The sequence below is a fragment of the Musa acuminata genome, unplaced genomic scaffold (assembly GCF_036884655.1).
Source record: "Musa acuminata AAA Group cultivar baxijiao unplaced genomic scaffold, Cavendish_Baxijiao_AAA HiC_scaffold_1139, whole genome shotgun sequence".
NCBI classification, from domain to species: Eukaryota; Viridiplantae; Streptophyta; class Magnoliopsida; order Zingiberales; family Musaceae; genus Musa; species Musa acuminata.
In genome coordinates this window covers 62,254-79,262 of record NW_027021351.1, presented here as the reverse complement: position 1 = coordinate 79,262, position 17,009 = coordinate 62,254, and the positions used below count along the sequence as shown (strand labels likewise).

General features: G+C 38.4%; 3 protein-coding genes across 5 annotated transcripts; all 3 read left to right on the top strand.

Annotated features, from left to right (window-relative positions):
* Positions 1-1,853: 1,853 nt before the first annotated feature.
* LOC135671484 (BTB/POZ domain-containing protein POB1-like) lies at positions 1,854-8,169 on the top strand. Of its 2 annotated transcripts, none has more exons than XM_065179645.1 (6): positions 1,854-2,203; positions 3,451-3,591; positions 5,892-6,007; positions 6,098-6,161; positions 6,670-6,949; positions 7,036-8,169. In XM_065179645.1, the coding sequence occupies exons 1-6, from the start codon at positions 1,960-1,962 to the stop codon at positions 7,862-7,864; spliced, it is 1,674 nt and encodes a 557-aa protein (XP_065035717.1). In that variant the 5' UTR covers positions 1,854-1,959; the 3' UTR covers positions 7,865-8,169. The 2 variants fall into 2 exon arrangements, with proteins under 2 accessions (XP_065035717.1, XP_065035716.1); XM_065179644.1 differs by having other exon boundaries at positions 1,856-2,203; positions 3,445-3,591.
* Positions 8,170-8,198: 29 nt separating this feature from the next.
* LOC103999688 (uncharacterized) lies at positions 8,199-10,774 on the top strand. The gene is made up of 3 exons (XM_009421506.3): positions 8,199-8,227; positions 8,321-8,432; positions 8,604-10,774. Exon 3 carries the CDS (start codon positions 9,499-9,501, stop codon positions 10,408-10,410), a length of 912 nt encoding a protein of 303 aa, XP_009419781.2. The 5' UTR covers positions 8,199-8,227; positions 8,321-8,432; positions 8,604-9,498; the 3' UTR covers positions 10,411-10,774.
* A 1,094-nt stretch (positions 10,775-11,868) lies between these two features.
* Positions 11,869-15,756, top strand: LOC135585948 (ubiquitin-conjugating enzyme E2 10). 2 transcript variants are annotated; one of them, XM_065179709.1, is made up of 4 exons: positions 11,869-12,102; positions 13,567-13,694; positions 14,847-14,951; positions 15,461-15,756. In XM_065179709.1, the coding sequence occupies exons 1-4, from the start codon at positions 12,033-12,035 to the stop codon at positions 15,602-15,604; spliced, it is 447 nt and encodes a 148-aa protein (XP_065035781.1). In that variant the 5' UTR covers positions 11,869-12,032; the 3' UTR covers positions 15,605-15,756. The 2 variants fall into 2 exon arrangements, with proteins under 2 accessions (XP_065035781.1, XP_065035782.1); XM_065179710.1 differs by having other exon boundaries at positions 11,877-12,121.
* Positions 15,757-17,009: the final 1,253 nt, after the last annotated feature.

Here is a 17,009-nt window from a genome sequence, read left to right as displayed (position 1 = left end):
CTTTCCTCTTATTTTTTGTGCCTTACAACAGTAATTATGTGAAGTCAAAAACCAGAGATTTGCATTTGTTAAAGACTCCAACAATCAAAGTGTAAGAACACCATCATGTGCATAAAGACTATCCTTCAAGAATCTTGTGATATCAACTGATTTTGAGAGGCTGTTGCCGACATGTCACAGCAGCGACAACAAGTCCTAATTATTCGATGTCGATTACATAAATCTTTTATAATTGTTCGATTTACAAATAATTGGATCTCCTTTCTTGTCGTACTTTTTCTTACATAATTAATGCTAATCGACTTATCAAAGATATGAATCATTTGCCAATCTTCAACTAATTGGATCATTCGTTAATTTAGTCTGCTATAATATGAATTAATTGGATCATTCGTTAATTTAATATAGTCTGCTATAATATATATATATATATATATATATATATATATATATATATATATATATATATATATATATATGTTAATTTATTGTCTTCCCACATTTCTGTTCTCTCGTTCTCACACAAGTGTAACTACCGGTAACGACGGATAACTACCACCGGAAAGGATAGGTGGAAGGGATGCAATTGATGGAATACGACGTGGATTTGGTATGTCCACAATAAGATTGTCCAATCGAACGACCTCTATCATCCACGTTTTCAACCCTCACCCAAAGTTTTCCCATCACACAAATCAGATATGTGAGAGAAAAATATTATCATCCACTCATATGAGAAATGATTTTAATAAAACCATATAATGTTATTTAGCTCGATATGACAAATATTTTTGGTCAATCAAACAGGTGAAAAACCCTAATTGATAATTGTTATAATAAAACAGAAAAATAATAATAATGATGTCTGAATAAACATAAAAATAATAAATATTTATATCTTAAATATTAGTTCCGTAGATTCTAAGATTCGAAACCTTATCCGATATATTTATATATTGTATAAGACGGAGAGTTGAGAGTTCCAAATCTGACTTTTGAAAGTTTATTGTAATATTTTGAGTTTGAATCTCGCCTATATCATTTATCTTTAAAAAATAAATAATATATTATCTAAATAATACATATTTATATCTTAAATAATAATTATAAGTTTTTTACTAAGTGTTGAGAATCGAAATCTTATTCGACATATTTATACTTTAAATATCGATCTAATTGTGGTACATTAGACTCTTACAAAGGGTTAAAAGTTCGAAATCTAGATTTTTGAAAGTTTATTATAATATTTTGAGTTTGAATCTCGCCTATATCATATATTTTTTTAAAATAAATAATATATTATCTAAATGATTTTTTTATTTTTTTATTCATATTCAATTAGAATGGGAATATATATTTAACTCTTATTATCTCCAAACTTCACAAATCTAAGTGTTTGGAGTTATCTCATTCAACATGACTACACATAATTACAATTATACATACAATGGTTGATTGTATAAATGTATTGAATTTAGAGAGAGAAATACTATAATCAATTAGCAATATATATGTGGGTGAATTCGTAAAAAAAAGTTTAAATTTTTCGTAGAGCGTTTTTAATTTGAAAAATTTTGAAATAATATCTTAAATTATATGAAACAATTATTTTATCTCTTTTTTTTATAGTAAGAATGATATGTAAAAAATTTTGAAAAGTAAATTTTTTTTTCAAAAATTCATCATATATATATATATATATATATATATATATATATATATATATATATATATATATATATATATATATATATATATATATATATATATATATATATGGATTCTTTTTGTAGTAATAATAATATTAAATGCGGTTCATCTTAGCATAAAAGGTGTGTACTTGCAAACCGGCAGCTCTCCGCTTTCTCGTGTCGGCTTTAAAGCCCTTCAGCCATTTCCTTCTTTCTTGGCTTCGCTTCATCTCTTAGGGTTGGGGCTTCGCCTTGGGCGTGAGGGGGAATGAGAGAGTGGGGAGGCGGCGCCGATCCACTCGACGACGGAACGGCTGCGACGGAGATGGATCGCGACCACTCCCTCCCGGGCGGAGAGAACAACTTCGAGTTCGCCTTCAACTCCAGCAACTTCTCCGACCGCGTGCTTCGGATCGAGGTCATGGCGGAGACACTCGGGGCCGGGGCTGGAGCCGGCATCGGGTGGGACGGACACCGCAAGCGGAGGAGAAATGATGGCTCCAAGGAGGAAGGTGAGGGGACCCCTCTCTGACTCCCCAGCTCTCCGTTAATTCCCCGGATATGGCAGATTCCCTTCCTCTCGCCAGTCCATTTATTTTTTCCTTGTCGTTTTCTCTTCTGACCGAATATGTTCAAGAAGTATAGGTATTTGGTTACCGGTACTGTTGAATGAAAGGGGTTTCGATTGGAGAGGTGAATCTTTTCTAGCTCTCCGAGTAGTGAGGTCCATCGAGCGCTAGAAATACTGACACTTGAGTTATAACGAACTTTTGTTACAGATAGGTTTTCTGACCCTGGTCAGTGGAAAATGATGGCGGATATTAAAATTTGGCTAACATTGGATCTTGTTGCCTATGTCAACAAAGATGTACTGTTCTTCAAGTTCTTAAGATGATCCCAATTCTGGATAGACCAGTTAGAATCAACCTAGAACTGGTGATTTGAGCCGATCTCAATCAGGATCTGCTGACCCATTATGGTATGCTTATTAATGGTTTGAATTTGACGATTTGGGCTGTTCCCTTCAGGGATCTGTTGATTATGGTGATCTCAGATGTCGAGGCTCATGTGAAATATACTTCAAGTTTTTGAGGATCAAATTAGTTGACATGGAATGGCACTACCAGATTATAAAACTATGGTTTAGAAATTAATTATGTATTTAAAAAGGGTAATGTTGAGTGATGGCGATTTCAGGAAGAAAAATGAAATGACTATATTGATGTTAGATTTGGGTGTCATTATGGCTGATGGGTGAAAGTCAGAAGGGCAGTCTTTGTATCGAAAGAACACCATCCAGTTAGGGTTAAGTCCCTTTACGTCATAGGTAACACAATTAAAATGTTAGAACACAAAGAATCTTGGCAGAAGATGGAACAATGTGTTTAACCCTCTAACTGATGACATGGCTGTCCAAGAGCTAAATGGTGTCCCGGGTACAAGGGTTGACTTATGAACCATGCCATGATTATAGATGTGCACTATGTCCAATGCATATCGGTGTGTGCAATATACTGTTAGTGCGCCGACACTCAATATAGCTTGCTCACAAGATACTGTGGGGCGCTAACCATGCCAATCCTCACTATTTTACTCTTTGAAGAATGAAGCCTTGATTGAAGGTATATTAAGTTGCAAGTTTTTGCGGAGCTTTCTTGCATTATCTGAGTCATGCCATGACTTTAATGTATCTGTACTTTTATTTGTTTATTTTTTAATTGTTGTATTCAACAAACATGTTCATCAATTTTAGCACCAGAATTTGCAAGATACTCATCGGAGCTTATATCAAGTTGCGAGCCTGACACTGAGGAATGTGCGGAATATGAGAATCAAGATGAAGAAGATGAACCAATGCTTGAAGAATCAGCACCAATTACAGATCGAACTGGTGTATGCGGTATGCCCAGCTCTCTTTAGCATCATGCTATGTCAATAATTAAATATTGCTGCTGGGTGGAAGGTATTTTTGAATATCAAGTTCCCTTATAGGTATTTTACATTCATGTTGTTACTTTGATTGCATAGCTTGGTAATATGTTTATTTTGTTTCTTTATAGAAATTATCTCTAAACTTGCAACTTGGAGAGTTTGGTTCGAGGTTTAGAAAACTGGCCATACTGGTCAGTCAATTTTGTATTTGCTTTTCTGATCGTGAACTGATATAGTGATATACGTACTGTTACTTCTCAGGTGTACCATCTGATTTTAGTTATTAAAACTAGAGATATCAGGTGGTAAGCCTATCACTCGGTATCCCCATCTTTTTTTAAAGATTTTGACAACTATATCTTTTTTCCTCTTCCCCCGAACCCCCCCCTCCTGGTATGTCTATTCCTTTGTCTCCTCTTCCACATCTTCCTCTCTGTCAGGCCTCTGCTTCTATATCACCACCACCTTCTCCTCCTCCTGCTCTGCCTCTGCTGCCATCACCTCCTTTTTCTCTCTAGTTCGAGTGGTACTGTGCGTCAGTTTGTCACTATGTACTAGGTTTCTGTATAGATCTGGCCTCCAATCAGTATCCACACCTGATCAAGATTTTGAACCTTGGTTTGGATTGAATTGAAGTTAAGCTTAACCCAATCCAACACATAGGAAACACCAACTGTAACTTAATTAGACCCAATTACATCTTGGAGGTTTTAAGTCCCAACTCATCCTCAACTTATGCTGGGTGAAACTCAAGTTAATGAAGATTTCAGTCTATGAATGTCATGTAGATAGCAAGATGTCATGCCAGGCTGGTTTTAGGTTGGGTGCTGGCTAGGGTTAGGTGCTACTTGTCTCAGGAATGAGTCCTGAGTCAACCATAATTTCGCCAAACCTGAGACATTTAGACAAAGTTATTTGGCCTAACTTGATGAAATTAGTCCTGAACAAAATAATTTAACAATGTAATAATTTTTTGTTCAGCATTGATCACAATGTTCTTAAATTCATACTATATTTGTCGGATTGAAAATTCAATCCTGTCAATGATTATGTTGCTTCTGCACACAGAAAATAAAAACTTCAATTAGCAAGGTCTTGACCTGTGGATGATTGCAGATACGAGCTTGCTCTGCTCCTGCAATCTATTTGCTTGATTCTTGCGAAATCATAAATTTTGTATCTGAGCTTGCTATTAATACCTTAACAACACAACATAAAAGTTTCAGATGTCTTTAGTTGTCACTGTTAATACTTATGCTTTAAATGAATAAGTATGTGAATCTTATCCTAATAAAAAACATATATGAAGGCCTCATCATAATAAAGGACAACCATTGTGTCTCAATCTGTATTTGTCTCAGTCTTGTATGTCATTAAGTGTCTGACTTCTCTGATGTGAACCTTAAGTGCTTACTTCTTATATATTATCATTTTGTAATTTTTTTTATCAATATTGGATAGGTTATAGAACATTAATGAATCTAGGGAAGGCCTTACGGAGGTTATGAACATCTTTGTATTATGAAAAACTTGGGTGCAAAACATCTCAACCTACTTTAACATTCCTCCTTAAGACAAATTTGTATCAGGTTTGGCCAGCATACCTACAGGCTATATTGTGTGTATATTATTTTCTTTGTACCAATTCAGGTTCAAGTATATCCTGGGCCGCAATGGGATTAGACAGAAGGGTAACTTTGGTTAGGGAGTTACATCAAGATAAAAACAAAGTCAACAAGCAGACAAAAAACACAAAATTAAGAGTAAGCACAATAATATATATGTTATATTTCGTTTTAATCATGAACTTTTGGAGACACTCAACAGCTCACTATGCATGGTCATAATAATCAACTTCTGTGTCAATTATGTGGCCACAGAATTATTTTTTGGTCTAATCATTGTTTGTCGTCCAAACTTGTATTTGTGCTGTAAGGCACATCTCATTTGCCTGCCAAGTCTCCTTGAGAATAAAAAGTCATGACACATCCCAGCTTGATGCTATACTTCATCACACATTTTGTAGAAAAAAAAAGCAACTTCTCCATTTATATGCTATTTCTTTCGTTGGAGCATATAGAGGAGGTTTCACTGAAGACATTTTCTACCAGTACGATAGAGATGTCAATATCTTGCTGAACCTGGAAGAATCATCCTTGTTTTAAGAATTGGTTGATGAACATGGCAATGCTGACTTGGATCTTATTTTGTCACAGTACCATTTTTTGTGTTTTTGTTTGTTGTTTGACTATATTTAATAATTTACAGGTGATGATTCAGAAAGTAATGATCCATTAAGTCTTGATTCTCCTTGTATCCTCAGAGTCAACTCCATTTATATTAGTTCTGCTATACTGGCTGCCAAAAGCCCATTTTTCTACAAGGTTAGAAGTGCCACCTACTGTCGTACTCTATTCTGTTTGTGATTATAACTTCTAAATCATTGTTTTTTTTTCTCATGTTTTCATTATTAGCTTTTTTCAAATGGCATGAAAGAATCCGATCAGCGACATGCGACCCTAAGAATCAATGCATCAGGTAATTTCAAAACAGATGGTATTAACTATTAAGTGTTACTTGGTGTAAGTATATCTGCCCTCTAAAGTGTTATATTTCATCTTGGAAATGAGTATATAATTCAATTTGGCCATTTGATCCTTTCTTACTTTCAATAGATCCTTGAGACTTTGTAATTGATAAAATTGTCATTTCTTGCACCAGATTAGATTTGTCTTTATTTTTTAAGGTATAGGAGAATCTTCAGATTTTAACAAAATCAACAAAGTTGAGTAATATTATGTGAACTGCCATGTGGCATTCCTCGAGTTAACAATTCATGTTATTGGATATTTTAACTACATCCTTGATGGATAGAACTTGTTTCTGCATTCCAAATATATTTTGTTCTCGGAGTTCCATCTTTTTAGAGAGAGATTCAGAGCAACAACCCCAGAGTTATGGAGGTCTGTACATCAGCCCAACTTGCATGCCTTTCTGGACAAGCAACTTTATCTTTATATACCTTAATTTTTTTCACTTTAAACAGAGGAAGCTGCTCTTATGGAGCTCTTAAGTTTTATGTACAGTGGAAAGTTGTCGACTACCTCTCCCACCCTCCTCTTGGATGTGCTGATGGCTGCTGATAAGTTTGAGGTTGTGTCTTGCATGCACCATTGTACTCAGTTACTTAGAAGCTTGCCCATGACCACAGAATCTGCACTACTCTATCTGGATCTCCCTTTTAGTGTTTCAATGGCCTCAGCAGTCCAGCCTTTGACCGATGCAGCCAAGGATTACCTTGCCAATAGTTACAAGGACATAACAAAGTAAGTCCACATGTAGAAGCAATGACCATATGCAAAACTCGGTACATATATTCTAACTTTGGACTTGGCAACTTTTCTACTTGCAGGTTGCAAGACGTAATGATGGGTCTTCCTCTTGCTGGCATCGAGGCTATACTATCTAGTAATGACCTCCAAGCGGCATCGGAGGATGCAATCTATGAGTTTGTTCTCAAATGGGCCCGTGCTCAGTACCCAGTCTTAGAAGAACGGCGTGAGATCTTGAGTTCTCGCCTAATTCGCCATATCCGCTTTGCTCATATGACTTGCAGGAAACTGAGAAAAGTTCTCACATGCAATGACCTGGACCACGAGCTTGCTTCCAAGTTGGTCACCGAGGCGCTCTTTTTTAAGGCAGAGGCCTTGCACCGGCAGCGCGCCTTTTCTGCTGATGAATCAAGCCACAAGCGGTTTACGGAGAGGGCTTATAAGTACCGTCCGCTGAAGGTGGTAGAATTCGATAGGCCTCACCCACAATGCATCGTCTACCTGGACCTGAAGAGAGAGGAGTGCGCTAAACTGTTCCCATCGGGCCGGGTCTACTCACAGGCATTTCATTTGGGCGGGCAGGGATTCTTCCTCTCAGCCCACTGCAACTTGGATCAACAGAGTTTGTTCCACTGCTTCGGCCTTTTCCTAGGGATGCAGGAGAAAGGTTCAATCAGCTTTACGGTGGACTATGAGTTTGCTGCAAGAACCAAGCCGTCAGGAGAGTTTGTGAGCAAGTACAAAGGCTACTACACTTTCACAGGCGGGAAGGCAGTAGGCTACAGGAACCTGTTTGCCACACCATGGACTTCCTTCATGGCCGAAGATAGCCTCTTCTTCATCAATGACACTCTTCACTTGAGAGCTGAATTGACCATCAAGCAGTCCCAATCCCCCTCGCCGCAGTAGTACAAGTGTCAGACGATCAGTGAACATCAATCTCTCTCATGCGAATGAAAAATGAAATGTTGATGCTTTGTCATCTTATCACTCCCCATAATGCCATGGGGTGGATGCAAGGGTGTCATGCCATGGTTTTTTTTTTTTTTACCCTACGATGGCGGCCAAAGCTTTAGAGGGGGGAGGGGAATGGTCATGTAATATTATGTACGAGATTGCGAAAGTTCCTTTGCTCACTAACTCTGCTCCTAACTAATGAATCTGTATAATTATTACCGTCTCCAGTTATTTATCCAGCAGCTTATGCAGCGTGACATCTTTCAGTTTCATGGCATGTGGATATTTTCCCTGACTGGCTTCTTCAAATTCCAGGTTGGATTGGTTGTGTGTTATCAACTTCAATCTGACTTCATCTTTTATGGTCCTGTTGGATTCATTAATCTACACTGATCTGCTTGGGCTCAGGTTTGACCTCAAATTGAAGAACTATTTTGGGAGTAAAAGAATACAGCTTTGTGTTGGAGATCTATTTACATGAGAAAAGGACTGACCCATTTGGCAGGTTGGTTAAGGCACTGTAAGTAAGCCCCCCTCTTTCCCCCTTCATACTGCCAATTTTAGTACATCTGTTCCAATTCTGGTTAAATGCTGTCAGAAATTTTCCCTAATCTTTTTGGTTAATTTTTTTTTGTTGTACACATTTCATTCAAACCGCATTATTGCTCGTGTCCTGTCTTTTGTTTACCAGCGAGGAATCTGATCAGCACAGAAACAACTAAAAATCATCTCATTCGTGGACTCTGATGCTTCAAATGAATGAGAGCCCGACTGATGGATATTTGAGGTAAATCCCATTCGTGAGATCTCATTGCCTATTCTTTCTTTTTTATATCAAGAACAGTGGTTAGATAAGACGACGACGACTCAAGTCTCACTCACATAAGAGGAGGACCTCAAACATCCATTTAGTACTTTGCATACTTTTCTAGTTTGTTGGTTTATTATATTATATTCCCTGCTTATATGACTTCATTGGACCACATATTTTGGCTAAATATGTTGACAATCCTCCAAGAGACTTGTTAGATTCCATGGCCAATCTTTGTCACCCGCTTCCAATACATTGTTTGGTCCTCCTCCTCCTTATCTCATACATATATATATATTTATATTTATATATTTAGGAACAAATGGATATTGGACTGCAGAGCTCAGAGAGAAAGTTGGTGTGGATATGCCTCAACGAAACCTGGACAGGATTACTGTTGATGTTCCAATCATGGATGTTGATCACATTGACCAACTAGTACGAGATTGACGGCGGTATCCAAGCTGTCACCCTCCACTTGCCACACGTACAAGATGGCTATAATTGCCCTGCTGATACCATTTCCAACCTTTTGCATCTCTCTTCGCCTCTTAGATCTTGCAATATTAGCCAATCCAGCCCATCTCTGTGCCCTCCTCCCCCATCTCTTCACGGATAGAGTTGATTAAAGTTGGATAGTAAAGGGAGAGACAAAAAGGCCTCAATCAGACACACAGCCTTTGGAAGGAGAGATAAAGGAACTCCACCTTCTTTTCCTTGCTTGCTTGGCGTTAGGAGCTCATCGACGTATGCAGTCTCTTCTTCCTGCAGCCTCATGGGGCCAAGAGCGGTGTGTTGGCCTGTCACCTCTCTCCTCTTCTCCTCCTTGTTGCTCGTCGCCCTTGGAACGGACTCGTCGACCATGTCGATCGAGTCCTTGGATTCGACGATTCGCGACCGTGCTTTCGACCTGTTATCTCGAGGTCGAACAGGTGTGGCATACGAGGTGCCTCTTCCTTCGAGTCTCTCCGGCGTCAGAGCTTCTGTCCAAAGGATGAGGAGCGGGAATCTGTGGAGCAGAGGAGCCCGTCTCGGCTCCCTCCACGTCCCTCCGAGGACGACGACCGTCCCGTTCGTGAGGCGGCTGGTCGTCGTCCACCAAGACCTCGGCAACCGGTCGTCGTCCTTCTTCAACGTCCCCGGCTACTCCCTCCTCGCTCCCGTCGTCGGCTGCCTCGCTTACGACGCATCCGGTGGTTCCACTTCCAACGCCACCCGGAAGCTGGAGCTCAGAGTTCTGGGAGATCCCATCTCCATCACCTTCCCCCGAGTCACATTGCCGGCGGGACTGAACGCCACGATCGAGTGCGCCCGCCTCGGGCCGCACGGATCGGTGGTGCAGCTCGCCGACGCGGCGTCGGACAACGCCTGCGCCGCGACGAGGACAGGGCACTTCACCATGGTCGTGCCGTCGTCCGTGGCGAGCTCGGCTCCGGACACGGCGAGGGAGACGACGTGGAGGGTTTGGGCGGTGGCATGTGGGAGCGGAGTGGTTGGGCTTCTATTGGTGGGTTTGGTAGGGATGGGAATCATGAGGTTGACGAGGAATAGGAAAATGGAGGAGATGGAACAGCAAGCAGAGGAAGGTGAGGATTTGGGCACAACCTGGGCCGGGAGGAGCAAGATGCCATCTGCCGCCATGAGTAGAACAAAGGCAGTGATGGAGGATGGAACTACTGCACCGTGACTGACTTTATCATCACCTCCTCCTCCTCTTCCTCCTCTATCATCACAAAAGGATTGGAGTAGCTGACAACAACAGCTACTTGAAGTGTCTCCGGTAGTAGATATCTTAGTCGAGTCACTTCTCTTCTTCCAGATAGAAGAAGAAACAAATTTTAGGATCTCACAGGTGATGTGGATCCTAGAGATAGTCTTCAAAATAAATCACTGGCATTATTGCGTCAAATTGTGTTTCTTTTTCCTTTTTTTTTTTTGGCTTACATTTTTAATGATTGAAACCAATCAGGTGTGTTAATTTTCTGCACTAATTTTGCCCATATTTTATGGTGGCCTGCTTCTTGGATTCTCTGGAACTTCACTCACACATTGCAAACCCCAAATCCACAACATTTCAAGTGCAACAATTAAACACTATATATATATATATATATATATATATATATATATATATATATATATATATATATATATATATATATATATATATATATATATATATATATATATATATATATATATATATATATATATATATATATATATATAGCACTAGCATAATATTTAAATAACTTAACAAAAAAAAACTTGAGCTAATATTATTATGTCAAACTTGGTAATCATTATACAACATTGTTACAATGTTTTTGATAATACTAAAAAAATATTATAACTCAGTATTACATTATAATATTTTTTGATATTACTAAAAAATATCGTAACAAAGTATAAAAATGTTATAATCGGACTGATTGACCCTATCGATTGATCCGTCTATAGGAAAACGAGAAAAAAAGATATTTCTAGTATTAGGTTAAAAAGGATACTATCACATAATTATAAAAACGAGGATATTTTTTCAGCAAAACCTAAAAGAAAAAAAAGCTTTTCTTGGGAATTCGCATTTTTGTAAATGATTCGGATTTAATGTTGGGCTAATGTGCCAAATTCTTATTAGACTTGTATTGGGAGCCTATCCAATGATTAATAAATACTTAAGGTAATAATAATAATATATATAAGAGAGAATTATTTTTTGTCATGACTTTTTTTTTTCGATAAAAATATCGAATTTGAGTTCGGTGCTTTACGATAAACTATCAAAATTCTAATTTATTAGATTCTACTCGTTGACTAAATTGTAAAGTCAATTTAATACATTACAATTTAATAAATATATTAAAAATTGTAAAGTCAATGTGAAAAAAATTCGTGCTGTATTTTATTAAATCTAAAATTGGAATACAAACTAACCTTTTGATATCTGCATGATGTGATTGATAGACGGTTGATCACATCATCCACCATGTCGTCATCGTTACATCATCGGCCCCCCGTCGTACAAATATACGAGTATGCAATACGGCAAACACGCGTACGTATTCGGTGGATGGATGTATCGCTACGAAACTTCCCCCTTCCCTTATTACCTTTCCGCTTTCGCCGTTTGTTCGTCGAAACCGCGTGCGGGAAGGAGCGGATGACGACGACCCGAAGAATTCCTATAAGAGCGCGCTTCCTCCCCACCTCCAATCCGGTGCTGCTTCTTGCGATCGGATTGTTCTTCTCCTCCTTCCCTCGGCGATCCGATCGATTCGGGGTTGCTGCAGGGGCATTAGGTGTGCGTTCATGGCCTCGAAGCGGATCTTGAAGGAGCTCAAGGACCTCCAGAAGGATCCTCCCACGTCCTGCAGCGCAGGTAACCTCGCCGGATCCAGGTAGTTTTGCCCTTTTTCCCCTTTTGTTTTGTGATGAGCTGTTGAGGTTTTCGACCCGGACTCGTATGGTGGGGGTGGATCTTTTGTTGGTGTTAAAGCTGCCATATTCTAAGAATTACCTGAGTTTTCTAGATATGAAATGATTCGACTTCACTATTTTCTCGCGTTGCATGTGGTGATTTAGGGAATTGAGCCGGAAACCTTGTTGTGGTTCATAATATGGTTTTTGGACTTGTGTTTGTGGTGTCTGGTCTTATAGCAGTTACCAAATTTCAGACCGAAGTAAGATAAGGCAACCTATATTTTTCCCCGGTGGCAGAATGTTTTGTCTTGAGATGGTAGACGCTCAGCTTTTGCAGGATTAGGTGTAGACTTACGGAAATGGGATATAATGTGAAAGAGTTTGTTGTCTACTATGGTCGCTTTATGGCTGTTCTTTCAGATTGTTATTTGTCAATATTGATTATTTCAAGAATTCAATGGTTTATTGCTTTCCGTTGTGGTTGCTTATTCGCCTTCTGATTTCATATCGTTTCATGCATGGGCAATATGCTAGATCTTATCATAAAAGTAACAACGAAACATGTTGTTCTAGTGCGGTTGGTTCAGGGGAAAGCGAGGTTGTCAAAAACCTGGTTGCTTATTCGCCTGTCAAGGTTGTCAAAAACCTGGTTGTCAGAAACATGGTTGCTTATTCGCCTGTCAAGGTTGTCAAAAATAAAAAAAAATTGATCTTGTGCTCATATGTATATATCTATATTTTTTTGCTTGAATGATAATGTTAATCTAAGTAAATGATTAATTTTATTGCAGATGTTGATACATTAGCGTGGATTACCTATTATGAATTCGTTAACCATTGTTTAACCTCACTACTTAGTGGCTCTGCTTTTAGTGACAATAAACTAGTTTTTGTTGTCGTGTTGAGTATGGATCTAGTTTATTTGCTCTCTCTCCCAATTGTTCTTCATGGGTATTTTTTAATTTAATGGCATGCACATGTCTTGTCTTAAATTATTGGGGACCTTCTTTTTATATACTTGAAATGAATAAAAAGGGACTAATATCACTCGATCCAAGCAATATATGCTTGATAATATCCTAATAGTCATCTTTTTTATTTAGTGCATGGTTAATCCATTGAGATGAAATTTGTAGATACCCATGGGAGGAAAGGATCCATGTAGCTGAAGCCTAAATAGTTGGAACCTTATGGTTTATTACTAATTGATCCATTTGGATGCTCACAAGCATCTTAGAGTTTATCAAACGTAGATCGGTAACGAAAAACCCTTATTTTGAACTTGATAGTTTAGTCAATTCTTGGGATCATAATGCTTAGATGTGGGTGAAGCTTAAACTTGGAATTTACTGGTAACTTCATCTCGACATGACTTTGACGTTTATTTATTTTTCCATAAGTTGCATTTTTTTGGAATTTACAGGTCCTGTGGCAGAAGACATGTTTCACTGGCAAGCAACAATAATGGGTCCTCCGGATAGTCCTTATGCTGGGGGTGTCTTTCTTGTCACCATCCACTTTCCTCCTGATTATCCATTCAAACCACCTAAGGTACTGCATCATTAAGCTTCTTGATATGTCTTGTCGTTTAGAGTTACTTTTGTTTTCAGAGGGTGCAACTATAACAACTCTTTTTTCTTGTTAATATTGGATGTTAAACTGGTTTGCTTTTTGTTTTCCAAACCTCTGACTAAACATGAATGTAGAAATAGGCTAGGAGGTAAGGAGCACTGGATAGGGCACAATGCATATACACCCTGCTACAAATATTAAAAAATGGATGTTAGTTGGCATGGATATGTTTATAAGAAAGAGAAAAAGAAAAGTTCATGAGGTCTATGATTGACTTGACATCATCTTTGAGCTATTGGATGTGGTAATCACAACCTATGACAAGTGATTAACATCCCAAGCTTGTTTATCAAGAAAAACAAGTTGATTTCCAAGAAGAATATAGCACAAAGGGTGTAGTACAAAATTGATAATTATTAACCCATTGGCCATGTGTAACAACTTAATATACACCGCTACAAGATTTGGAGGAAAAAAATCTAAAACCAATCTATAAACTTGTTAGTCATGAGAGTTTATCAATGATTAGTGGTGTTCCTCAAATTTTCTATAGCACAGACTTGAGAAAGGCATTCAAAGTCGAAGCATTTGTATCTTCTCATCGTTTAGAGCTTGAACACCAAAACAAATTTCGACAGGTTCTGTAAGTCTACTGTAAAATAGAAGATACTTGTCAACAATCACCCTATGAGGACTATTCTTCCAATAAGGATGTTATATGATTTTTCTGATTATATTTAAACAAACAGAATCAGGCGGATCATGAGAATTTTATAGGCAATATCAACAACAAATGAAGCAGGAAAGCCACTTGGACCCAACTTTAAGAAACATTCTTATCCCAGCTACTGTAGCTTGTTGTTGGAATATGGTAGCAGTCAGGGTGCACTTCCCATAATACTCACCACCGTAAATTAGTAGTGGAAAAAGAAAAGGGATAAGCATCATTTGTTTTGATTTAGTGTTGTTGCATTATTTCTAATGGGTATAATGGGTATGCCAGGACTTGGCCTGTGTATGGAGATTAAGTAATTTGTGCCTTGATTTCATTAAATACTTAACAACACACATATCACAGTTAAAATAAGCAGTGATTTCGGTTCCCTTAAGCTTCAAATCTGTACTATGCAGGTAGCATTCAGGACAAAGGTCTTCCATCCAAATATTAACAGCAATGGCAGCATTTGTCTTGACATCTTGAAGGAGCAGTGGAGTCCTGCGTTGACAATCTCTAAGGTTATTAAATTTTGTGCATATTCTTTCATGTTCAAAATTCATTGTAGATTAACATTTAATGGGTGTTTTATAGCGTTAAAATTTTCCAGGATCTAAGTGGCAGTATTCACTCATAGAATATTTTGGCGAATTATTCAACAGCGTCTGTTAAATAGAAGTATTTTTGAAGATTTCTCTGTGGCATAAATTCATGCATCTGTTGTTATCTTTTGGTAATCGTGTCAGTGAGAGTAATTGCCATTGATTATCAATGACTTGGTGAGATGTGACCGGTTGCTGATGTTCATTATTTTCTTTTCTTTGATCATCTCATGGTATGCTAATTGATTACAACAAACCGGTCTCCATTGCTCCTTGTGAAAATCTGGATGTAGGTTGATTCGGCTGCGATAACAACCTGCGTCTAACATTGTCGTTTGCTGTTCTTCCATATGATACTTTTTTGTAAGTGAAGGATAAGACCGATAAAAAATAACTGATGCTTGATATTTGCTTTGGTGTTCTTTCAGGTGTTGCTTTCCATCTGTTCTCTTTTGACAGACCCAAACCCCGACGATCCTTTGGTCCCAGAGATTGCACACATGTACAAGACTGATCGGAACAAGTATGAGGCTTCCGCGAGAAGCTGGACCCAGAAGTATGCAATGGGTTAGTCATGTTGCAGCTAGGATCTGTTGGGGCTGTATCCGCCCTTGGACATGCTGTGAATCATGTCTGCTATCTGTTACTTGTTTCAAGGAGTAGAAGAGTCCCAATTGTGCTCTCTATAAACAAGAAAATTAATCAAACAGAACTTGTCGCTGCATTTGAGATGTTTGCACTGTTGCTCTCTGCTGCCTTACAGGCTTGAATCTATGTAAAATTGAACCTTTTGAGAAAACCAAGCTGTGAGACTCTAAAGAGATTCCCTTCCCTCTGTGCCGCAACCATCATTTTCAAGATCTGTATGGGATCAGAGTACGCAGAGATGGCCATCACCTTGGAGAGAGCTTCAAGATGCCATCTGAAATAGGAGGGTATGGTGAAGGAGGAAGGTGAAAAAAAGAAAGGAAATGAGGAAGTGATCGTATTAGTCGGTATCAATGTTTCAAACACGAAGGAGGAGAAGAGGAAGATGTAGCGAAGGAGAAAGAATAATGAGAAATGAGAAGAGGAAAGAAGATTAGGAATGTCAAACAATAGCGTGCCAAGGGGTGGTTAGATGGTTGCGAACAATAGTAGCGATGCAGTGTCGATTTCATATGCCTCATAAGAAGAAATCTCATGTTTACGGGCCCTAATCATTATTTTAGCTTTTGTTATATTGAATTTGATTGAATCACTAAGAAGAAATCTCATGTTTACGAGCCCTAATCATTATTTTAGTTTTTGTTATATTGAATTTGATTGAATCACTAATGTTTACGAGCCCTAATCGTTATTTTAGCTTTTGTTATATTGAATTTGATTGAATCACTTGAAACGATAGTCATTTATGTATCGATTCACACCTCGATCGGTAGGAATGTTCGTGACATGCGATATAATTCTTTTTTTATTTAATTAAACAAATGAGGACATTGACATCGATGCGATTATTAATTTATTAAGTCTCAACTAAAATATTTAAGTCCAACTAGAAATTTTTATTAGCTAATTCAAGTATTCAATTATTTTTTAATGTGAGATTAAATTAGGGTGTTATAGTAATCCCTTCAAAAAGAAAAAAAGTTTGATGTTATTTTGCTCTCGTTGCATCGGTCATGTCGAATCCTTCTCCTGTTCTCTTTCTTGTCCTCGATGAACAGTATGATATGATCGAGCGAATAAGTCATGTCCCCATGATTTCATATTGGATACCATCGCACATGCGGATATTTTATAACCCACGTGATGCACGTGTCACGTGTCGAAGCTCGCCACGTGATGGTACCATCGTACCATCAGTTTCCCCAGCACCCAAAACGTTCCCACCCAAGCGTCCCAGCAGAACGATGTCCCACGGTTTCCACGTACTGTACGACGCCACGTAAGATGGACGCGGTCAACGGATGACGGCGGCTCGGGAGAGGGACGGAA